This window comes from Alligator sinensis, unplaced genomic scaffold (assembly GCF_000455745.1).
Source record: "Alligator sinensis unplaced genomic scaffold, ASM45574v1 scaffold590_1, whole genome shotgun sequence".
NCBI classification, from domain to species: domain Eukaryota; kingdom Metazoa; phylum Chordata; order Crocodylia; family Alligatoridae; genus Alligator; species Alligator sinensis.
In genome coordinates, this window is record NW_005842497.1 from 1,069,378 (window position 1) to 1,094,375 (window position 24,998).

The 24,998-nt window shown below is 40.8% G+C and overlaps 1 protein-coding gene across 2 annotated transcripts in view; it reads right to left on the minus strand.

Annotated features, from left to right (window-relative positions):
* The window catches only part of AUH (AU RNA binding methylglutaconyl-CoA hydratase), a 176,955-nt gene that overhangs the window by 84,141 nt on the left and 67,816 nt on the right, over positions 1-24,998 (minus strand). For both annotated transcript variants that reach the window (XR_003095836.1, XM_014523494.2), the window contains exons 5-6: positions 15,242-15,334; positions 14,226-14,282 (exon numbers count right to left, since the gene is read on the minus strand). Coding sequence is in view for 1 of the 2 variants with exons in the window: in XM_014523494.2 (XP_014378980.1) it covers positions 14,226-14,282; positions 15,242-15,334 (150 nt within the window). In the remaining variant the exon portion in view is untranslated. The remainder of the gene's footprint in view (positions 1-14,225; positions 14,283-15,241; positions 15,335-24,998) is intronic.

Here is a 24,998-nt window from a genome sequence, read left to right on the forward strand (position 1 = left end):
AGGAAGAACTGCTCTGATATTGACATCTGTAGCTGGTCAGTGACACCGATTTGTCCCCAAGATCCTTCCAACCCTGGTGCTGGGGAATCAAACCGGGGGCTGGGGCAATGTTCAGGTCCCAGTGCCCAATTCAATTCCCCAGTTCCTTGATCTTTCCCCCAGCTGTCTGATAGCTTCCCCCAGCTCTTCCTGGGGGGCGTGGACCCCTGGAGGATGCAGGATGACAGCAGGCTGCTGCTGCCAGCTGGTGAGGGCAGCAGCTCAAGGCTATTTCCCCAGCTGGCAGCAGCAGCCTACTGAAACCTTGCACTGATCCAGGGGCCAGCACCAGCCCCCAAGTCTGCTCAGCGCACGCCACGCTAAGCGCCGGGAAGAACCCAGTGGTGGTGCTGGCTCCAACCGGCAGCGGCAGCCTGCTGTCATCCCTCAGACAGATGCGGGGGCCCGTGCCACCCAGAAAGACTGCAGTGCTGTGCAAGATTCCTCCCGGGAGGAGCAGACCCCCAGGTCTGTGTGCAGGATGACAGCAGGCTGCGGCTGCCAGCAAATGATACGCGTTTGCTTTGAACAGTTTGAGGTGCAGTTTCCCAGAAACCACTACACTTATCTCCTTGAAACTTGACAGGCTTCATGCCCTCAGAAGGGGCTAGCATCCCAGCAAGTTTCATCCGAATCAGGCATGAAATGACAAAGTTGTTGGCAGTTTTGTGATTCCCCGGTATAGCCTATAGCCGAAACACCGAAATACTGTTGAAATTCCGAAACAGCTCCAAAACAGTCTTGGCCAAAACAAAATGGAACAGTGATTTGAAACACCCAAACGAATAACTGTCCCTCCAAAACGCCGAATCCAAAATGAAACAAAACACAGCCGTTTCGGACAGCCCTACGAAACACCAAAACGAAAACACTGTCAATCTGAAACACCGAATCCAAAACCGAAATGAAACGCAGGCATTTCACACAGCCCTACTCCATAGTATATTCAACTCCACCCAACTTGGTGCTGTCCTCAGATTTGTTAAGTGAGCAGTCAATCCCATCATCAAATCATTAATGGAGGTGTTAAACAATACTAGACCTGGAATATGGTCCTAGGGAATCCCACTTGATACCTCCTCCCACCTAGACACTGAGCTACTGATGACCACTCATTGAGCATAATGATGCAACCAGTTGCGTGTCCATCCTACAGTGCTTTTATATAGTTTTATATACAGTATTTCCTTAGCTTGTTAATGAGAATGTGATGGAAGACGGTGTCAAAAGCCTTACCAATGTCAAGATATAGTTCAGCCAGGCTGGCATCCTGTTCTATTTCCCATTCTTCCATTGCATCAGGATAACTTGTTCTCACACCCTTAAAATGGCCTCAAAGTACAGCCAGATCTCCTGGACTTATTTGCCCCTCAGACTTGCCTCCCAGGGGATCCTGCCTACCAGTTCATTAAAGTGTGTTTTTCTGAAGTCCGGTGTCCTTACTCTGCTGTTCTCCTTCATTTTCTCCAGTTACTATCTTGAACTCTATCATTTTGTGGTCACTGTCACCCAGCTTTCCTTCTAATTTCACATTCTCAAATAATTTCTCCGTTTGTGAGCAGCAAATCAAGTAAAGCTTCCTCCCTAGTTGGCTTCTCTACCATCTGTATCAAAAAATTATACCCAACATGCTACAAGAATTTGCTGGACTGCTTGTGCACTACACAACTTATGAACGCGTCTATGCCACACAGACAGTATAGGCACACTTAAGTGTCATACCTCTTATGAATTCTGCTCAAGGTTATCAACTCTCTCTACATATATCTTTTTACTAAGCTACCAACTATCTTGGATGTGCTGTACTTTACCATCTGTTTTCTTTTTACCTCTGTATTGTGTTGAAATTGCAAGCATGATAGCATAGATAAAGCAAAGGGGGTCAAATAGAAAAGTTTTCTATTCAAACATCCTAAACTGGCTCCTAACACAGAACTGGGTAGTCAGAGAAGAGCTTACCTTGGCAATGAAATGGCTGATCACCTGACAAGAGGGGACTGGAAAGTAATAAAAAGGTGACAGGATCATTTACTTTTCAGCTACTTTTACTAGCTCAAATGAAGGGTGTTGCTGCAAAAGCCTAGTGAAACAAGGGAAACCATGTCTTTCTAAACATAGATTCCTCTCCCCACCCCTGCCAATGACTCTTGGGGGAAGGGTAAACTAGAATCTAGGTGCTATACAGGCAACCCCTGCTTGGCACTCTTAATTGGTTCCTGAAAAAACGAACGTTAAGCAAAGTGAGCATTAAAGCCAAAAATATTTGACAATCCAAGATGGTGACCGCAAGTGTTTTTAATGACCCAAGATGGCGACCACGAGCGCTACAACGAAACTCCGCTGAGCGCTAATTGAAATCAGGTATCAGGGGCAGGGGGCTGGACTCGGAGATCTTCTGAGGTCCCTTCAACCCCTAACGTCTATGAAATCTATTAAATCAATTTAAAATGAGCATTATAGCAAAACTGTGCTAAGCAAAACAGCATTAAGTTGGGGTTGCCCGTATTAGGATTATTTACATTAAGGAAGCTTGCTGTTTTTCAAATAATCTGTAATTACATGTCCTTTGGTCATAACATAAAACAATGGTGGGTGAGATCCTATCCACATGTTAGGTACTTGGTGTGATCCTATTTCACCCTGCTCTAAAAAAATGAACAGTTAACACAAAAGGTGGATGGATCCTCCTCCTGTTTGTTATTTTTTGTGATTTGGAAAGCTAAAAAGGTAGCATATTATAAAAGTAGCAAAGTTCAAACTTAGTCACCTAATATCCACTCAGGAGCCCAACAGGTGGAAAAGGATCTCACCTAGTATATTTAGAAGATTTGTGCAAAACCTATGTATACCTGCATGCATCTGTCTGCATAACCCTAACATGTAACTCCCTGAACACACCAGAAAGCTGACACCTTGGGTGACATTCTGGGAATGGGTGAATATAAACTAAAGAAGTGTATGTGAGGAAATAAGGGAAGAGAGGCCACTGGACCACAGGAAAGAATGCTGGACAGAAACCCCGCAAGCAGAAACCTCATCTGGGGCAGTGCCTGGATTCTGTTCAAAGTTCAGAGATTTAAAACAAGTTGCAGAGATATGGGGATGGATGCCACAGCTGGAACCCTTCATAACAGGGGTGGTGGTAACTTGCCTTATGCCCCAGACCAAATCCGGACTGCGGGACTCCTGTGGGCTGGATGTAGCCTGGGGCACAAGGAGAGGCAGCACAGCATATGGCAGCAGAAGTGGAGGCACCAGAGCGCACAGCAATGGTGACTGTGGCAGTGGATCATGTGCCCCCCCCCAGCAATTGTGGCATCAACAGAGCATGCAGCAATGGCTCCAGCCCCTGCCCCATGTTCTGTGCTAGAGCCAGAGCCACCCACACTGACTATCCTATGCCACTCCAACTCTATTTAAAGCCTGGGGCACACAGCAGGCGCTGCTGCTACCACCACTGCCACATGCCCCTAACTTCTGGTATTGTGATGGTAGTCCAGTGGGCCAGACAGAACAACTCCATGGGCCCTGTTTAATACCCCTGCTTTATAAGGCAATAGTCAAAGGTGTTTGGGTGGCAATAGCCAAAGGTATTTGATACATAAGGTCCTATACTCACACATTACTGTAAGAGTTGGTTAATCTTTGTAAGTACCTCTCACCTCAGTTTCTGAAGCTAATGAGACAAATTTGCCCACTTTTCTATAAAGAAATGTTAATATTGCATAATATGACCAGCTACGTGTTTTTAAGCGTGGGCTATCCTTGTCCACACTAGGCACTCAATTGTATTTGACACTATCAGTTTAAACAGTGGCAGTTACAAAGTCGGTCAACACTGTGCTTTTCAAGTACAGACGAGGCCTAAGAACTGGTCACTGGCAACCAGTTTCTGCCAGGTTCTGCCACTGAACCAAAAGTAGATTCGAGTCTTCCCCTGATACTACAGTTGGGCAGAAAAAATATTTTGCAACCTGAAGAGAGTTACTCCTGGTTTTTCATCCTTTCATCCTCATTAGCATTAACCAGGATTTCTACAAGACACACTTTACCAGCCAACCTTCTCTCTGCCTTTCCTACCACTGCTAAGTGCAGTTCTCTCTCTACAGTTCTTCTGTAACCACAGAGACAGGAAGAGTTACAAAGGGACTCCCTAGTAGTCAATCTGTCAGAGAAAAAGAAAAAGGGTGAGTTGTGGGGGAAAAGGGTATTACAGGGATATTGCTTAAATCCTTTCCAAGGCTGCGAAATGTGGAATGGGGCATCCACATGAGAAAAAAAAATGACAACAAAAAGGGCAGAACCTCAGGGACCAGTGATTTCAACTGAGATAAAAAATTATGATTTACGGGTCAAAGCATTCGGGAGTATAGTTTTGCTTTAATCCCCACACCACTATTAGTGTTAGGCACTTAATAAGACATCCCAGGCAGTTTAAACTGCTTAGTATTTATTTTTATTGTTGAACTTAGTCTTTAAAAAAATGAGGAAGCTTGTGTGCAACATCATTTTCTGTATACAGTAACTTTCCACTTTTGTTTGTGGTGCCCTGCAACATCTGCTAGCATTAACTACTTATCTTGCTGCTTGCACTTCAACTTAAAAAATGTATACAGGTAAAAGAAAAGTGTGTGTACACAACAAATACAAGAAGACTTTTCAAAATTATTATTTATACAGGAGAGAGAATGAATGACTATGACACAATGTTAGTTCAGGGCTGTAGGGACATATTTGGGGACAATATACCAGCGGTCACTGACTAGATTTATAATTTCACATATTGCCAGTCACAAAATCAACAACAACAGGGAATCTGTGTGCAGAAAAAAAATAAAAATTCTACCTAGCAGTGATCTTTCCATCTCTTTGATGTATCAATATAGAAAGGTTGGCTGCTGCCTCTATTGGAGTTACAGGCAGCAACATGAATTACAACAACTGACGCTGGGTGTGTTGAAAAGACAAATGTCCCCCACAATCTGACATTTTAGGATTCTAGACACAAATTCTGCCATTTTCTCAGTAGCTGATGGGGAAGGGGACTGGGGGTAGAAATCAATGGCAAGAACAGCATTGACGGACCCCAGCCTGTATCTTTCACTTGCCCATCCAAGAGGGAATGGAACAATCATATTAAACCTTCACTAGCTCCAGAAATAAACCTATGACTGACAATATTTTAAGATTTTTTTCTGTATTTATGTCTTGCCCCCACGTCACTTGAGAGTATCCCAAATGCAAAAGAAATATATCAACCACCATTTTATGAATTCCCTCCACATAGCTATAGCCTGCCTAAATTTCTTCTGCCATACTTGTTGCAAAATTAATTACAAATGTAAAAATGTAGTCTTGTTTCCTTAACTAAGAAGTGAAGCTTTAGAAATATGCCATGGAAAACTTCAGTGAAACCAGTGTTAGCGTACAACCTGCATTCACTGAGACAACCTGAATGGGGCCTAAATCTGCAGAATTTAAAAGGGAAAAAGAAGGGGCAAAATATTCTGTCCCATTATTTTCTTTTCAGCTTTTCACACTAAAGGAATCCACAAGTTTCATACTGACTCAGTACAATTTTTAAATAAATAAAACACTAAAAAACAAACATAAGGGGATATCCAAGCAAAGGTGGAAATACTTAATAACTGCAACTGAAGACAAGTGATGTTGTCGTGTTAGATGTTCATAAGGAAAGGGAGAGATTAGGACACAGTGGATTAAAGAACACAACCCTTTAAAATTCTGGATCAGGTCACAAAAGTGACTGGCATTCCAATCCTATGCTTTAGGAAACCTAGTACTTAACTAACTCTAAAGCAGGATGTTGGATTACCAATGGTCTGGAGAAAATGTTTGCACGTGAAGATGTTGCTACTACGTTTTTAAATAGGTAAACAGATTTTTGAATACTAGTATTGTGTGACATTTTAAAATTCTGCCTTCACACTATCACTATTAGAACTGCTCGTGAAGCCAAAGAGCAAATGACTCATTTGATGAAAGTCGGCTTATTTTTACTTAAGAAAATGAAGAAATTCTATGAATTGCAATTCTCTCTAATTTACAGAGGCAGAACTAATTTACCTCCCTCTATTAGCATTCTACATATTTTGTTTAATTACTTTGAGAGAAGAGTGGATGTTCAAACATCTGTTTTCTGCACATTAGCAATTTTTTACTTGAGGCCATTTATTTAACTTGTTATATAAAATAAACATTACAAATATTAAAATGCAAATAAAGCTATCTAGATTTCAGCTGATTGAGGAAAAACCAGATAAATGTTCATATACTAGTACCTTACTTATTAAAATACCAAATCATATTCTAAATGTTCAAAGACCCTGGAACCAGTATCAGATCTATCTTAGGTATATCCAAGTTCCTTATCTCCATATTTGCATACTTAGATAGCAAGTGAATTAGTTGACAATGAAGAGAAAGCAACTCAACTTTCAAACAAAGAAACAAAGATTTGATTAATATGAAGATTTTAGTTCTCAAACTGTTATTTTATTAATAATGTCTTTCCTAGTAGCAATAGAAAGATATAAATATTCCCGTGGCTATGATCCAGCCATCATTATTCATTTTTTGAGAAACCATTGACAAAAATTTGAAGATCCCAATGTGGAAGTTTATCATGTACTGCTTTCTACCAATATTTAATTTATTCCACAAGTTTCAACACTAAATCTGGTGTCAAATTTTGCGAAGGATGAGAAGGTAGGAAGAGGAGCTAAAGCAAAGTTTATGACGTGTACAGAAAGAAAAGAAAAGGAAAGAAAGTCTGAGACAGCAAACTACAGCATATTGGACCCATTGATTCATTTGGATCTCCTCCTACACGTTATACTTACGGTGCAATTAACCAAGTAATCACGCCTTAAGCAGCCAAAGAACACATCAGTGCATACACCTTGCTCTGTAAAGAATGACTGTCAGTTGATTGATTGCTGATTATTCCACAAAAAATGTGCAATAACTTTGTAGCTTGTTCTAATCATGCCATTAACTGAATGTGTGGCCACGCCCTGTGGCTGGGAGCCCCATCAACTGTGGGACTTCCAATTACAGTTGAACACCAGCCACTGCCAGCCCTGCAGCTGACATGGCTCCCAAGGGGGGGGGGGCCCTCATGTGGATAACGGTGAACCCCCAGCCACTGCCAGCCCTGCAGCTGACAGGGCTCGCAGTGGTGGTGGCACTGTCATGTGCAGGACTTACAGCAGGGGCAATGTTGCCTGCCCCACCCCACCTCCAATTCCCTTGAGCCTCCATGGTTGTCTGGCTTGCAGTAGGAGCAGCGGGAAAAACACTGCTGCCGCTGCAAGCCTCCTGAGCTGCAGGGGTCAAAGCTGCAGCAGCATTCCCCTAGGTTTCCCCTGCTGAAAGCCCTGCAGCCGACGTTGCCATATGGCTTGTCACAGCAGCAAGAACAGTGTGTCCACTGCAAGGTATGTGCGCTTGCAGCTCAAATAGGAGCAGCACAAATTTGTACTGGGGATTTTTGCCTCAGCACACATGCCTGAAAATGTACTTTGATGTGGGGCAAGTTGTGCTACTTTAGACAAACTGACCCTGCCCAGCTCCTTCCGGATTTGCAGCCAGGGGGAGCTAGAGCCTGGGGCCAGCACCTGTGCTGGTCCCAGCAGTATAAAAAGCTACCCAGCAAACAGCTCAAGGCTACTTGCTCTAAGGAACTTCTGGAGCCCAGCCAACTGGTATCTGAGGACACTAGCCCCTCGTGCCAGTAGGACTGCTGAAGCAGCCCTAACCTAGAGTTCCCTGCACCCTCTACCCAGTGCAGCAGTCTGGCAGTGGGGGCTGCTGCCTGACTATGACCTGCTGCCCCCTGCAACAGCCCCCTCAAAGCTGTTCACCTGCCAGAACCGGAAGGAAGCCGCGCAGCTGCCTGGGCTGTGGCATGGACACTGTAGCAGAGGCATCTGAACCTCTGGGCCAGCTACCAGTGGGCCATGGCTGCACAGTTGGCCTTTGTGCGGCAGTGCTGCCATGTGTGTCCCCACCCTGCCATCTGGGCAGCTACTGCCTGGAAGATGTTCTCAGTGTGATGGCCTGCTTTGAACTGTCAAAGCATGTCCTCCTGGCCCCAAATGGCCAGGAGGTCAGACACCTAATTTGCCCTCCAGCTGGGTCCAGGGTGGCAGCCCTGCACAGGCTCCTCTGCCTGGGTCCTGCCACTTGCCTCACTAGCAGCAATCCTGGTGTTCCCTATTTAAAAACTGCAAATCTCTGATTAAAAAATCCCAAATCCACTCTTTAAATTACCCCAACATCCATGTTCTTTCACAACTAAAACAAAAGATCATGATATCTATCTATATCTATAGATAGATATCTATATCTAGAGAGAGATCAGTTGGGCAACGTTTTATTGATATATTTACAATTTTAAAGCAATGTGGAAGCCCACCAGTGTTTCTATCATCATAATAAAATACATTTTAAATATCTTTATGTTTGATGTTTGCTGTAGGTTTTCTTATAGAAAAATTTGAACTGCCCCTGACCCCTTCACTAACCAGGATGTGGAGACAGCTGTCCCTGCAGCCACAGCTCCCGCCAGCAGGTCTCAATCTCTCCGGGAAGGCCGGGGGGGGAGTGGGGGGGGGGGGGGTTGTGAAATTTGCAGGAGTGGGGTGGAAAGGGGTGTAGGGGTGGTATGGGATGCGTGGATGGGTGTGGAGGGATGTGGGGTTTGTGGGGGGAGAGCCTCCACATGCCTGCCCCCTCCACCCTCTGTGGGACACAGCCCCCAGCGCTGGCAGCAGCAGCTAGCTGGGTCATGCCTGCTACAGCGCTGCCTGGCCCGTGGCCTGTGCGGGGAGGGTGGGCTAGGCCCATTCTCCATGGCACAGCCCTGCAGCTGCGCTTTGCCGCCTGACCCTCATGGAGAATGGAACAGGCCCGGCATGGTCTGCCCAGCTAGTGCGCACCTTTGGACAGGAGCCACAGGTCCTAAAGCCGCGTGTCCCAGTCCTGTCCAAAGGTGTGCTAACCTAGTGTTTCCCAAGCAGTGTGCCGCAGCACAAAAAGGTGCAGTCAGAAATGAGCAGGTGTGCTACAGAATTTTGCCATGGCAATGGGCTACAATCAACTACAATATGTATGAGGATGGGGAATGCCTTAACAGGGGTGCCGTGGAAAATTTTTATTAATGTCAGTGGGAAACAATTCACACTAGTGGGCTGTGCCAGGCCAGGTCAGGCCGGGCCCATTCTCCCCGCACAGACCGCTGGGCAGGCAGCGCTGCAGCATGCACAGCACAGCTGGCTACTGCTGCTAGTACTGGGAGCTGTGTGCCACGGGGGGTGGGTGTGGGGGCATGTGGTGGCACCCCTTTAAAGCTGCCCACAAACCCCACATCCCCACCACTCCCCACATAGCCCCCACCACTTCCCACCCACAAACCCCACCAGAAACCACACAGCCACCCCATCTCCCAGTCCTTGATTACCTGGGACAGCGCCCAGGGCCAGGTCATGCTGCAGCCTTGCCCCACTTCCATTTGCCCTGCACACTAAGGGCACGTGCTGGGGCAACAGAAGCACCACAGAGACAATCTGGCTGGATACCAGAGCGTCTCTCTAGAGGACCTACCTCCGGGTTGCCTCAGGGCACGGTCCTGGACTATGCCTTGCCCCACTTTTTTTCCCCACAGGTCTTTTTTTGATACCTGGAATATTTTTTCTTTCTCAGCATGCTTCTTGCGGCATCTCAAACTGCTTTCAGATGCCACAACAGGCATGTGCGCACTCATCTGGATGTGCCCATCAGGTGCAAGGTTTGCAGCGGGGGCAGCGTGATGGAATCCTGTTCCTGCTGTGAACCCCATAGCCAGTGTCACTGCAGGGCTCGCAGCGATGTTGATGGGAAAAACACTGCTCCCCTTTTGAAGTTTCTGAGAATGCTGGGGGAATGCTGCTACTGCTACAAGCCTCACACCTTTGGAGGCTCACAGCAGGGGCAGCGTTCTCTCCGTGTGTCATGGAAGTACAATTGTGTGGATCGCACGTTAGATCCCATTGCACCTTTATCTGCATATGTAGAGAGGCCCTTGCTTTCAGTTTTTCCAGTATTTAATATAGTATTTCATAATAGACTTTATCATTGTAAACAACTTATTTCAAATCAATCCTTTCACTGCTGTGGGGTTAAGAGATGAAAGGGAAATGGGACTGGGCAAAGAAGGTAGGAAATGGATTTAGTTAGTATGGGAGACACGTGCATGCTTATACTACAAGGGGAAATAAACCAAAGGAGTGAGAAGTTCAAAAGAAAAATGAGTGAGAAGATCAGTGAGCCGCCAATGAGATTAGGAGTGTAGCTGAAATGGGATAGAGTCATAAACCAAAGGAAGAGACCAGAAGGAGGTAAGGAGACAAGAAACTTCTTTATTTCTAATGGTCTTGAAGGTAATGTGGTTACGTTTTGTCAGTATGAAATACAATTATTTCACACACGGGGAATAATTTTAACTGCTTTTGATATTATAAGGACTTACTTTCCCTTCTTCCCAGCCATTACAAAAAATGGTGATTCCTATGTTAATTTTCTATTTTCTGTTTTTCTTGAAGCTTCAGTATTTAATTCTAAGGGCTGCTTTACCACCACGTTGTAATGTGGGTCAAGTTCTAGACTTGAAGTGTGACAGTCTTTCTAACATTTTACACTTGGATGGATTTTAAATTCCTGTTGTTAGTGTGGCCACATTTTTATATGAGTTTGTCACCTCTAGAAATTTCCCTGACATCTTTCTCAGATGAAAAAAAATTGATGTTGTTCCCCCCACACCCCCAATTTTACATCAATTCCATTAATACAGATCTCCCTTCTGGTCTTTAAAGTGAAAAAAGAATAATTTAGGAGATAATGAAGATCCACACAGATCCCCTAATTTTCATGTCTATTCACATTTTCTTTCCATGAAAAAAATGGAACAGCTGCCAGAGTAGTATAAATGACCATCCAACCTAATAAAGGTCCTGCCACTCAATGACGAATGTGTCTACCCTACTTGTCTTCTTTTTCAGGAGATCCAGCTTATTGTTAATGGAAGAAGGAAAGAGACCACTCTCTTGATATTTCCTTTTGAAGATTACCAGTAGAAAATATTTTGGTTCATTTTGCATTCTTCTGAAGATATGAGTCTTCTTGTCCAGCTAGATATTTTGCTTTCCTTAGGCACAAGGGAACAAATTCATCCAATGGCTGTACAGTTGTCACTTCATGTTAACACAGAGTTTGTTTTAGAAGTGTTGCAAATATTTTATGGGGATTTTGTCTGATTCTGAGCTCGTTTGCGGATACTGTGATGCTTCTGGGAAGATCATCTGCTCTGATATGTGGTGGCCCATATAAGCTCAGTACAACTGACAAGTGTACAATGATTTGAGGTTGACCTGGTTCCAGTCATTTTCTAGCCGATAACAGTTGTAGGAGCCAAACACTTTATAAATGGTCAAAATTTATGGATGAGCATTCTGGTAACTAATTTGCATTTTCTTAGTAATCTCAGACATAAACAAGAAACGTTTCATGAAAAAGGCAGCTTATTCTAATGATTTTATATAATAATTTACCACAGGATTTGTCAAACATCAATATTTTCCAGGTTAGAAAAAGATCTTTGTCTAGAGAATAGGCCTGGATCCTTGCTTTTGAGAAAAAGCATGTGAAGTGCCTTGCAGAACTTGAACCATAGATTTTGTCCTTATTAATCACAATTTTGTGATTCTAAATACCCAGAGGCAGAACTATTAATTCCTTCATTGTTTTTCCTGTATAGTACTCACCACTCTGGTATCTGAGTGCATTACAAGTATTAACTAATTTACCTTTAAATCAACTCCATGAAGGGACAGCAATTTAAAAAATCGGCCATCGGTATCGGCCCAAAAAAATCTCTATTGTTCCACCCCTAATAAGGTTCCATTAATTCTGGGTATCCAATTTGAGACATGAAACAACAGAGTATTTGGCATCACACTGTACTTCAGACATTCACAGAAGAGTTCCACAGACTCCAGCTGCAGTTTCAAATATACAAGCATGTGATACATTAATACAAATGTATTAAAAACAAACAATGCATTCCTCCTTATAACAGCCTGGATCAATTATCCAGCAGGTAACAAACCACCCCCCTAAGGGGCCTCAGCTGGGTCAGTCAATCAGCCAATAATAAGGGGAAGTTGCCTGACTGACCAGAAGTAAAGAGGCTAAAAGAGGAAGTGAGGGAAGGAGGACCTGGAGACAGTAATGGTCTAGTGGAGAGAGAGGACTCCTCCAAGAAAGAAGAAAGGTTCCAGGGAGAGATCTAACCCAAGCCTGTGGGTGTTCATTCTGGATTGTTTTACATTTTCTGCTGAGCTCTATGGTGCAGGTTAACCCAGGGATTTAAAGCTTGTGTTGCAGGGCCCAGAGAAAGACTGTGTTACTGGGACTGAAGTTAAGACATGTTTATTTTGGATTGCTTATGCTTTCAGCTGAGCCCTGTGGAGCAGAAGAACCCAGGGCATCAAAGCCTGTATTGCTTCTCACTGGGCCCAGAGAACGACTCTGTTGCTGGGACCACATTAAGGGAGTGGTTTTTAAAGGGTTCAAGGGCTGATTTCAGCCTGGGGGCAGTTAGGCTAACCTGAACCTTGTGCCACTCAGCTTCTATTTTAGAAATAGCTAAGAACTATGGCTGAAGCATTAGATATTTACTTTAGACTTTTTTTTTCTGGCATGTAAAATTCAGCCAAAATAGGTAAGAGTTTGGTAAAATTATAAGGAACTGAAAATAACAGACCCTAATGATAGGAAGTGTTGGGCAACTTTAACAATAGGTGGAATTATCAGTCCAACATATCTCATCTGAAAGACACTGCTTTACTTGGTAAATTTTGGACCCAGAAAAATAATCTCCCAATAATGTCCTATGAAATCTCCCCAAAAGAGCAAACATACCTCTGTTTCCACACTGAAGCCCACTGACACAGCAGAAATACTTCCTATTTAACAGCATTGTGCAAAATGACAAATCTAAAAACACCAACATAATTACAACACACTTATGCACTGGTAAGAGAAGTCCAACAACCAAAAGATTTTGGTGCCATACTTAAGCCAAAGGTCTGAACTCAAACTCTGAGGGATTTTAGAGATCCTATTGAAAATACTGTTAAGAGTTTCATCACCACTTCCATAACAATCATAACCAATAACAGAAAATATGAAACCAGACAATAGTCTGGATTGTCAATTTCAAATGACTGCTTCTTGTCCAAGGGTTGCACCAAAGCTTCCTAAAGAACAGAAGACTTCCTGGTATCTTTAACACAGATACTGAATTTCTCCATTAGCAATGGACCTAGCAATTCACAAGCCAGAAACAAAAATGGTCCAAAGACATGGCACAAACTTCTCCCAGCACTTCCAGCAACATTAGCTAAATCACAACTAGGCAATTTGATCAAAATATTGCTCTTTCCCCAGTATTAGGTTACTGGTTCAGTGATTATCTGAAAAATGTGACCTTAAAATAGGTCTCAAACATCATTATTAATAACCTTTTATTCCTTCTATCCAGCCTGAATCCTGAATAGGGTCACAACCAAGAGTCCATCCCAGTGGAAAATGTGTTAAAGGAAAATAGCTACCTTTACACAACTGAAGTGAACCAAAAATGCTGAATGCAAAAAAAGTCATACATACATCATAGTTTCAGTCTTTAGTAACCTCACACTACCAACTGACAAGCATCAAAAAAGGTTAAAGAAGTCTCAAAGCAGCAGATAGCACAGTATTGGATCATTAATTACATTACCATTTTTTTATACTAATAGTTAAAATTTGTGTGTGTTTCTACCACACCCCTACACAAATGCAGTCAGCTTTCAGAGGAGAGATGACTCCCCATTTACAAACCCACTCAGTATTGGCTGACTTAAGGTAGGTTCCCATTAAAAACATAACATTAAATCGTTTCCATAAAAAGCACGAGCACTTTTCCCTAATTTTGAACATGAAGTACTCTTTAAAACCACATTAATAATCTTAAATGAAAAAAATAAAGTTACTAGAAAACTAAACAATACGGCAATATTATAGACACCAAGGTACTTGTTAGTGGCTGGCTCATCTACAGTAGTGTATAAGAAGCAAAACCATACCTGCACCTGGAATGATTGCTAACTTTGTTTCAACAAGACCCATTTTAGCAGAAGAAGCTAAAAGAGAGCATAAAATATAATCAGTTCTTGATATTATATTAATTTTAAGAAGTGTATACAATGAAAAGTGATTAAGAGCCTGCTAATTTATTAAATACAATTTTCAAACAAATAATCACTTAAAGACATTTGACTATGAAAAAACAAACGGACCAAATTGATCTACACTTATTAAAAGACCTAGCTATTATTGTCACAACAAGCTCTGTACTGCATTAATTTTCACATAGGAAAATTGCACATGCACGTAAGTTATTAGACCCAATAATGCAAATAATTATTTGCAGAATTGGAATAATTAAAAAGAAAGAGGAAAAGATATTATTTAACAACTTGAAATGGGGATAAAATCTGTCTCTGATGATTATGACTTCTTTGGCTGACTGAATACTCTCTCAGGGTCAAACAACCTAATATTTTCCGAGTTACTGGCAACTGCTCAAGACCGAGTTTCCATTTACTTTCCAACAAATGCTTTTACAGTTCTGACAGCTGGATAGGTCAAGGTTCCCCTCTTCATGTGCTGCTGTCGCTTTTGTTTTATAACAGCTTAATTGCTTGTTTAATAATACATTCACAAACAAGTTTGGCCTATTTCCTGCAACCTGTTTGTATAGCAACCAATATGGGAAATAAAAAACTTCAAATTTTGATGACAGGACAATTTTAATTATGAAAATTTTCTCAGTCTCTGCCCTACCCTTCTGGGATCACTGCTAGTGATAAAGTGAAGATTGTAAGAATAAATTAAAACAGGCAACAAAAGCACCCATGCTATCAATAGTAAATGGTACGAAATTAAACATCAGCAATTATTATTTCACTCAAGTTTCTGCTAAATCACATATAAATAATTGAGCATAAGGAATGTCTGAATATAAAATCAAGGCAAGGATTAGTCAAGGCTACTGTAATGTTAATAATCTTGTGTTCATTTTAATGGGATTCAGCCTTACCTGCTACTCTTATGTCACAGGCTAAAGCCAGTTCTAGGCCACCACCTAATGCAATCCCATCTAGTGCAGCAATAGTTGGTACTGGAAGATTTGCTGAAAGAAAAAGTACCAATTAACACCTGCTCAAAGAAAATGTGTTAATCATCCTGTATTCTACTTTGTTCAACTTACTTTTTCCCTTAGTCTGACTGTATGTGTTACGTTTAACGACAATGCAGACATTAAAATGATTGTTTGGCATCCCTGTTCAATGAAAATATAACCCTTCAATCATTATGTAGCCAAATTGTTTTACAAGTCCTTTCCTCCAGCTGCTGCTCAGTTCTCACCTAAATTTAGATTTTAAGTTCTAAAAGCATGCCCGTGGCATTAAGATAAATAACAAAATAAGAGCATTTAAAAATCAGCATATATAGATGTACCAGTCTGCAGCTGAAACAAGCTTTTATCATAATTAATAGTAACTGTGACCAGGATGCAGCTGACACCTATATTCATCTAACTATTGCCAAATATAGTGCTTCCATATCATTATATGCCATTTCCACTATATTTCGCAAGTGAAAACAGCTAAGTGGGGTAGAAGATGGAGGAGGTCATTAGTCTAATATTACTTTTTTCAAACATATGCAACAGGATGTAAAGTCAGAAACATAAGCAAATATAACATCATTTGCATTTCATTTATTATCAGAAGTCGTGTTTTATTAAACCATAATATTAAACATTAAAGTACCAGTATACACATTTATCCTCATCCTAACTGATTTTATACATTTTTCCTGCCATGCCTACAATGCACACTGAATAAAGATTACAGGAGAACACTATTTCAAAAATCTGCAAATTTCTTCACCATGCAGATAGTCAAGACTACCACTTCTTCTTCCAATCACAATAACTATCCTGACCAAATTACCTCCTCTTAATGAATGCATGATACCACCTGAGGCAAATACAACATTTGGTTACAAAGAAAGTAATATGACACTTTGGTATGTGTTTTTAAGCATCTTCAATACTTAATAACAACAAATAGAAAGAAGTGAAAAATGTGGGCAACTAGTTCTTACCAGACCCCCCCACAACCAATCCACGGATCACCAGCTATTCAGAACCAAGAGTCTGGAAAACACTGCACTACTGCTCACATAGGGTGACATCAAGGAGGTTGCATTTAAAATGCATTTTCTTTTAAAAATTATTTAAAAAAAAAATTATCAGGATTTTTATTTTAAATCATTATTTTTATTTCAAAATTAAATTTTAAATGATAACAGCCTATATTAAGATTTCAGTCTAGTATATTACAAGAATCACTTAAAATTAAATAAAAACAATATTGAAGCAGTATACATTTGCTACCAAAATTTGAAATAACCTAGTCTGTTGAAAGGAAAAGCCAGGTTTTCATAGCAGTAGCCTATTTTGCAGGGGCAAAGAATTTTTTTTTTCCATTTTAGTTTTTTAATTCAGTGATTAGTTCATTCAAAGTTGAGGAACTTATTTAGAGCTGAAAAGCAGAAAAACTTATTTTCCACTTGCTTATGAATGAAAATGAGGTATGCAAGAATGAGATTTACTACTAACAAAATCTTAAAGGATATTGTGAGCAAGAAATGATCAGGTCAGCGCACTAAGTGCAAACACTTTTTTTTGTTTGTTTAATAAATCAGTTAATTTTAAAGGCAAAACACGTTTTGATAAACTGACATTTTTCCTTCTGGGCACGTTGAGGTAATTTGAATTAGCTTAAAAACATGAAAATGGTATTTTGTTCTTTTTAACTGAATTGTAATTTCCATCCAAATACAGCTGGACACAAATTATATTGCCATTTTCTAATCTCATAGGAATGTTAAAATTAAGAATCTGAATAAATGTTCAGCTGTATACCCACATAAATAAATGTGTAGAGATATGCTCATATCATCCTGGTTAGCAAAAGCATAGTATCAATTTAGTATAAAGGTTATATTTAGCTGCAAATCAATGTGCTTTTTTGATTATCAACCAATGAAAATTATGCTTTCTTTAGGAAAATAAAAATAAAAAATGCAAGCAGAATTAAAATTGATTATTTAAATTAAAGGTTTCCTGCTTGCTCATTTAAATCATGATTAAAACTGGTTATTTAAATTAGTTCATCCTGGTTCCAATAAAGAATATTGAAACTTGTCTGTTATTCCAAATTCCAGAATTAATTATAGGGACAGCCATTACACAAGGAATCTAGTAGAAAGGACAGCAGTTCTCAACCTTTTAGACTCAAGGCACTCCTTGGAAAATGTCAGCTCTTTGTTTTCACTCAATTTTTGACTACAGAAAAATAACAGAGCAATTCTTCTGTTGCAAAGAACTCAGATACATCACAACAGGTCAAATTGTTTATAATACCATGGATTCCTATTTGAAATCTCTGGGTTAATCTTGTGAATCAGGTTTGCGCACCTAACAGTGCCAACACTGCATGGCACCCCACAGTACCCTTGAAAGGATCTCAATGCACCCTGGTTGAGAATCACAGAGACAGGATATAGGGAGTAAAAATCAGGAGCCAGGCCTGCCTAATCCCTCTCTCGATCCATCTCATGGTAGCATTTGAAAGCAGTAAAGTCAGGCTCCTAACTTCCATGGGAGTCAGGACGGGGGCAACTCAGGAATCAAAGCAGTGTCCTGTAAGCCATGGAATGACAATCATGCTGTAAAAGTTTAAACCAAGCACAAAGGAGATCCTAAAATATAGGTAACTAAAAATTACTCTTGAATGCTAAAAACATAAGCTACGAACAGAAGTTGCCAAGTTACAATGGATCAGCATCAGTGGGACATGTCCTGCCACAGTTGATCTGTTTCACTGGATGAAACACAGACCTCCCCATGTCCCATACTGGGCCCAATGCAAGACAAAGAGTGGCATGTTCCCTTTGCCAAGGGATTCCCCACCTTCCTCCCCTCCTTATGCCTTCTTGCCAGGATCCAGGCTGGGTCCCTCAAAAAAAAAAAAAAATAAGGATAACTGTGGGACAGGTCCAAGCACGGAAGCGCAAGGCGCCAGGAATTCCCTGGCTCCTGCTCTTCCCAGCACCTCTAAGGGGCCCATCTCTAGAAGCAGGAAAGCCTGGGGTTCCTTGCTTAAGGAGATGTAGCATGAAAAAGGGTATGGACATCTGCTTGCTTCACCTTTTTAAGGCAGCATTAAAGGCAAGGAAAAGTGTCATCTGTTTCCACCCAGGGATCCTGGTTTTCTCTGATAAAAAAAAAAAAAACAAACCAATTTTTTTCATTAAAAAAAAGTAACCCAAAAATCCACATTTTTCTGCAATTAACACACCACACTAATATATAGCTATAGATTTATATCTGTATCGATCTATATCTATAGCTCCATACAGATATAGAGATCGATATATTTATCTATATTAGTGGTGTTTCATTTTAAACACAGAAAAATGTGGATTTGGGGTTACTTTTTTAATTCAAAAATTGGGTTTGGTTTGTTTTTTTTTAAATTGGAGAAAACCAGGATCCCATGTCATTCCTATTGTTCCAATTGAGAAACTAGCAACAGTTACACTGTAGAAAATACTCTGCTTACTACTTAAATAATGATAGCAAGACTCAAAGGCAGGTTGTCTCATTCACTGAGGAAGCAGATTAGTAGTTCAGAATTTTAGCTATGGTATCATTCAAATACATTTTTTTTCATACAGAAATGAAGACTCTGCAATAGAAACTGCTTCTCAGGAACTATAGTTAAGCTAAAATTTGAAACGCAGGAAAAACACAGGTTGTTTTTCTTTACTATATGGTAGCTTGCTATGTCATTACTCACTACCGTACTTCCAAAGGGTTCCAATTCTAAAGGGTCAATTGCTTGCAGACTATGAGTAACATTTGAAAGGCAGTCTTTGAGTTCTCCATAGCAGCTCTGCACTATTGACATGTTAGCAAAATAGCTGTAGAAATTCAGCCCCTTAACATCTCTTTATGAAACTGGGAAACAGAGCAAAAATAAAAACGTAAATTGCTCTGGATAAAATAAATTGAGTTCCAAAGTTATTAAAAGTTAACACCAAGGGTAAAATCTCTTGGCATATTAAGCATTCTGAGACTCACAAAAGCTTCTCTCCCATGTTTATCTTCTTTTTTAATATCTTATGCATAAAAAAGTCCAGCTTCAAGCAAATTCTGATCATACATTTGAAAATCAAGTCCCACAGATTCCAATTGGGTTGGATGCGCTTAAATTTGCAGGATGCTAAATTGAGCAGATCGACACGTCAGTCTCAACAGTGATTTTACATAGAAAGACTCACTTGCCAAAAGGGTGAGTGACAGTCAAAATCTATTTAAAAGCTCTTCCAACAGCTTGATAGTTTTATTCCAGAACATTCCACAGTTTTTAGTCACTCTGGGATGGTTTAACAGACTGTAAACAAAGGCACACTACACTACACCAAGTTACATTTTGCTGGTTATTTGGAACAGGCTTTAAATGTCATTACAGTAAAAGTAAAAGCATTCTACTAGCCAGAATATTCCATTAACCGGAATTTCCAGCCGCCCGGTTGAACGCAGCGCGGGGAAAAGCGCGCGCGCGGCACCTGCTGCCACCCACCACCCTGTGCTGCCGCCACTCCACGTGCGGCCGCCACCACCCCTCCTCTGCTCCGCAGGGGTTTTCAAAAAGGTTGAAAACCTCTGCCTCGGATAACCACAATGTTTAGATACCCAGCACCCTCTGTTCCCCACTCATGCCTGGTAACACAGCTTTTACTATAGTATTTATCAACAAGCTGCAAGACAAAAGGTCTACTGATGGAATTTAAAATATGCTTAGGCTAAGCAGGTAAATGAGTAATGTCTTAAAAATTAAAAATGGTATAAAACAGAGGAGTAAAGTATTTGTGATTGTACACAGGGGGAATTTGCTTCTAGAGGGGAAAAAGCAGGGGGGAAAAACCCCTACATAAAGAAAAACATTAAAATGTATACAAAACAAAGGGTTATGCCAAACTACTGTAATACTGAGGCAGAATAAGGAATAAGAAAAGTCACTCTTTTCTAACCAATTATTTCACATTTCAAATGCATCATAAGGAACAAAGCAAGACAGGCAAGTAACTTCAGTCACCTAAGAAATGCCATAATTCACCAAAAACACCATTCGATTAGAATATTATTTTTTTAAATAGAACTTTCTAAAGAGAAAGCTGATAGGAAAGGTCTTTGCATTTATTTTGATTACCAACAAGGATAAAACACTTCAAAAAGGTAAAACAAACAAAGGCACAATTTAAGAAATTAGGTAAATACTTCCCACAGCTAACCAAAGCAGGGCAAAAGCTTTTCCCAGAACATTACCAGCCCTATTTTAGGGGGTTGCAGCATGTTGCTAATTTTTTCTTAGCTTTACTATACTGATACGGCATGTATAGTCTCATTGGAAAGCCCATGTTATGCTGTAATTATGTTACTATTGTCACTGTAAAGCTCACAGGTGGGAAATTATTTTGGCTGGAGGGACGCCTGATGAGTTTTGGTGAGCTGTGGATGGCCACAAGGGTAGCCCCACCCTTTGACAGGTGCCCCACCCCCTGGGCACCATTTTGGGACCCGAATTCCTCTCCCTAACCCTTGACTTTCCAGGAGAAGTCCCTCCCCTTGCCCCCCAGAAGTACTCCTTTTGTATGAATGCTCTAAGGTGTCTCAGGAGGGTAAAGGTATAGCCAGATGAGAAGGTAAGAAAATTTGCTTGTTTTGCTCTTCTGTCTCCAAGTCTATAGTCAGCTTGGCTTATGTAATTCTTTTCTCCCACGTAATAAAGCCTTTTGTTGTTTGTCTCCTTATTGACTGCTGCAGGAAAATATGATTTCTTTGCAAGTGATACTCCAGACTTACCTTTTCCATAGAAAGGGAGACCTATAATTGCTTTCATAACCAAATGAGGTGGCCACCTGGGGCTGGTGATGGAGTTGAGGCTTGCTGAGGTAGGGAACTATCCCCGGGAAACCTCAGTCTGTTCCTTAGGGCAACTGGCAGTAGCAGGCAGAAACTCAGGGCTCTCAGGGTCCACTGTAAATGGGTTTGTTAAACAGAATTTTAAAGTCACATTATAAAACTGGAGATTGTTATTATATAGGATTGCTTTGTTGGTTGCAAGTAAGCTCTTTGGGGCAGAAAACATCAGCTTCTGTATTCCAATTCACTGCTTAAGGAAAAGGACTCTCAATCAGGTTGACACTGTGCTGCCATAGTATTGATATTTAATAATATGCAAGAGAAGAGTCATAAAGCAGGAAATAGAAAAAGAGGGATAAAGAGAAAGTACACTATTGATCTTTCAGTAAAAGAACTAGATCAATAATAGAATATGTTTATTTGTAGCTAAGAATTTAGAAGGTGGCAGCTAGAACTGCAGTTAGCTGAGAATGCAGAGCAAACATGAATGGGGACAACACATGGAGTGTACTTGTATGCATGTTCCCCGGAATGCTAGGTTCTTTCCTGATGTTCCTAGAGATCCCTCCCCAGAGTCTCTTCCTAACACCCACATTGCTCCCCTTCAATGGGAGAGGAGGATATGTGAGAGAAATTTTTTTACTATGCTCAAGAGGAATATAGAATAAAAGCAAGTTTCTTCTAAGGAATGGCCATTCTGTCAGGAGTGCTTTGGGTGTATTGGGCTCTTTGAGTAGGGGGTTCATTGCATAAAAATCTCCTTTACGTACCAAGGTATCACAAGGTAAAAATACCAGAGATTTACTGCGCATCAAATGTTCCTCTGCAATTTCCCATATACATGTCCTGACTCAGAGAAGTGAAAGGTAATCTATGGTAAAGAGTCCCATGCCACTGCAAGTTGGTTTTAGTTACCTTGGGATAAGATTGTGCACTTACACATGTATGGGTCATTAACTGATAAACAGTAAATCCCTATCCGCTTTAACCACATGATAACTTGTTCACATGCCCATGAACCTTATATTAACAAAGACATAAGATAAGTGTTTTGACATCCTAACAAAGTCTCTATAGCCTTTTTGCACCAGAAAATTTTACTTGTTTACCCATAGTTTAAACATGGTTAAATAGATGCAACTCCCTTTGTTAACACAATTTTACTGGTATAAAATTGATTACATCACTATAGCTCATCTCCATAAATCTAATAAGAAAGTAAAAATTAAAAAGTAAACATTTGTTCGCAAGCTCTAAGTCCATTTAGAATTCAGTGGAACCACACTGTGTGTGGAATACATGTTCAACACAAAAATAATTTCTCATATAGATATGGCTTTAAGGACCGTAGTAAGACATTGTCTTGATCTCTGTTTTTCTGAATGAATCTAGTGAGAAGTGACATGTTTGTACTACATGTAATTAAGATTCATTGATAGATGATACCGAGTTTATACTGCTAATAGCCTGACAGAGGAAAAATTATCAAGTCAATAAAATGCACATTAAAAATGAATATACAGGTCAAGGAGAATAATAAACTAATTTATACACAGACTGTCAAAGACTTAAATTATTCTAATATGAACCAGACTAACGATCATAAAATATGATACAATACAGCAAAACAATTTCCTTACACAGTCTGTTAAACAACTAACAAGATCAGATGATATTCCTGACTTCATGTTAGCCTGATAAATATGAGAGCCTTCCTAAAGCTTAGCTGTTTCTCCAACTACTTATACTAATGGAACATAAATGTTTATCAGCAGATATTACGCAGCAATAATCAAGGACTGAAAGGAAATATTATAAGAAAAATATGGAATGGACTCTTAAAACAAAACCTTGAACTACTTATTTTTTTAAATAAGCTACAATTACATTTAAGTTTAGCAGTTATACAAAGATTCAAATCTCAGGTCATTGTGATACCTCCCAGTTTTGATAAATGAGCAGAAGAATCAGAAAGGACAAATCTCAAAGGACATCATCCAAACTAAAATCTTCATCTGTTCTGTCTGCATTTATGAGAAAGGATTGACCAGGGCAGTTTCTCACTCAAATACAAAGGGAAGGCAGACTTCAGCCTTTGGGACTGTGCAATAAGAGGCTAGTATAAAGAATGAAACCTGGGGCAGAATGGGGTGAATGTTTCTCTATTACTTTGCTGAACCTTATACACAAAAGAACTATGAGGCTATAATACAACTACTCCATTCCTAGACTTCTGCTGGCATACCAAATTTTTCATGTATTACATCAAATTAACTGAGGAAGAAACTCTGCAGTGGCAGTGAGAATGAATTTGCAAATTATTTTCTTTCTTGAATACTATATTCCATGTCATATAAAGGCACAAGTATGGATCACCTGACTAAATATGGCTTGCATACTGTCAACAATCTATGAAGCACTGGAAATTCCTGTGCTGCAGACTGAAAGATATATAGAAAATCCTGAAATCCATTACACAGGTCAAATTGTTGAGGAAACAGTGGGCACTGACGGATGTTCAGAACCCGCTCTAACTCACAGTACTTTATATAAAGTGTCATGAGTTAGAGGTCACCCCTCTCCTGACCCAACAGACGTTCGCCTGTTGGGTTGTGGGGAAGGGAATTGAGCCTGCCTGGATGTGAGCAGCAAGCAGAGGAGCTGCCCCTCTCCTCTGCCCCACCTTCCGCCCACTCCAGGGTTGTCAGCAGGGAGTGGGGAGGAAGAAGCCGCACATGCAGCCCTTCCCTTCCAGTCTCCTTGAAAAGGATTTCCGGAATGCGGCATGTATTGGAGTCCTCAGGGCCTGCAGAGGCACTTGCTTTCAGCTCAGATCTACCTGCCTTGGTGTTGTCAGGAGCTAGGGGCTGGTGGCTGCTTCTGCCTGTGAATATGTAACTCCTTTACAATTAGGCGACTCACACAACCTGAGCAGTCCTTGTTCTGTCATGTCACCAGAGAGAACTGTCTAGCTCCATCTTCTTTGGAACCATACTTCAGGTAGTTGAAGGCTGCTATTAAATCCCCTCTCAGTCTTTTCTTCTCCAGACTAAATAAGCCCAGTTCCATCTGCCTCTCCTCAGAAGTCATGTGCCCCAGCCCCCTAACCATCTTTGTTGCCCTCCGCTGGACTCTCGCCGATTTGTCCACATCCTTTCTGTAGTGACGGGCCCAAAATTAGACACAGTCCTCTAGATATGGCTTCAACAGTGCTGAATAGAGGGGAAGAATCATTTCCCTTGATCTGCTGGCAATGCTCCTACTAATGCAGCCGTTAGCCTTCTTGGCAATGAAGGCACACTGTTGGCTCATATTCAGCTTACTGTCCATTGGTCCTTTTCTGCAGAGCTGCTGTTTAGCCAGTCAGTCCCCAGCCTGTAACAGTACATGGGATTGTTCTGTCTTAAGTGCAGAACTTTGCACTTGTCCTTACTGAACCTCATAAGTTTTCTTCTGGCCCAATCCTCCAAATTCTCTAGGTGTCTCTGAACTGCAGCCCTACCCTCCAGTATCTAATGTAACTATCCACAGCAGAAATGAAAACCTCACACACCTTAAGCTGTGGTTGTTAAAAAAAATAATTGAACCATTGTTCCTCTTGAGTTCTGCCAAAAAAACATTTACTAATGTAGTCTTTCTCTATTCTGAGAAATGATTGGCAACGTCTTATTCAGATATGAAAATATCCACTTCTTTATGTCTAAAAGGAGAAGTTCTGATCTGACAGTCTGCAATCCATATAACAGACAGGATATTTTCACAGATCAATTTAATTTGCTTGTGATTTTTTCTT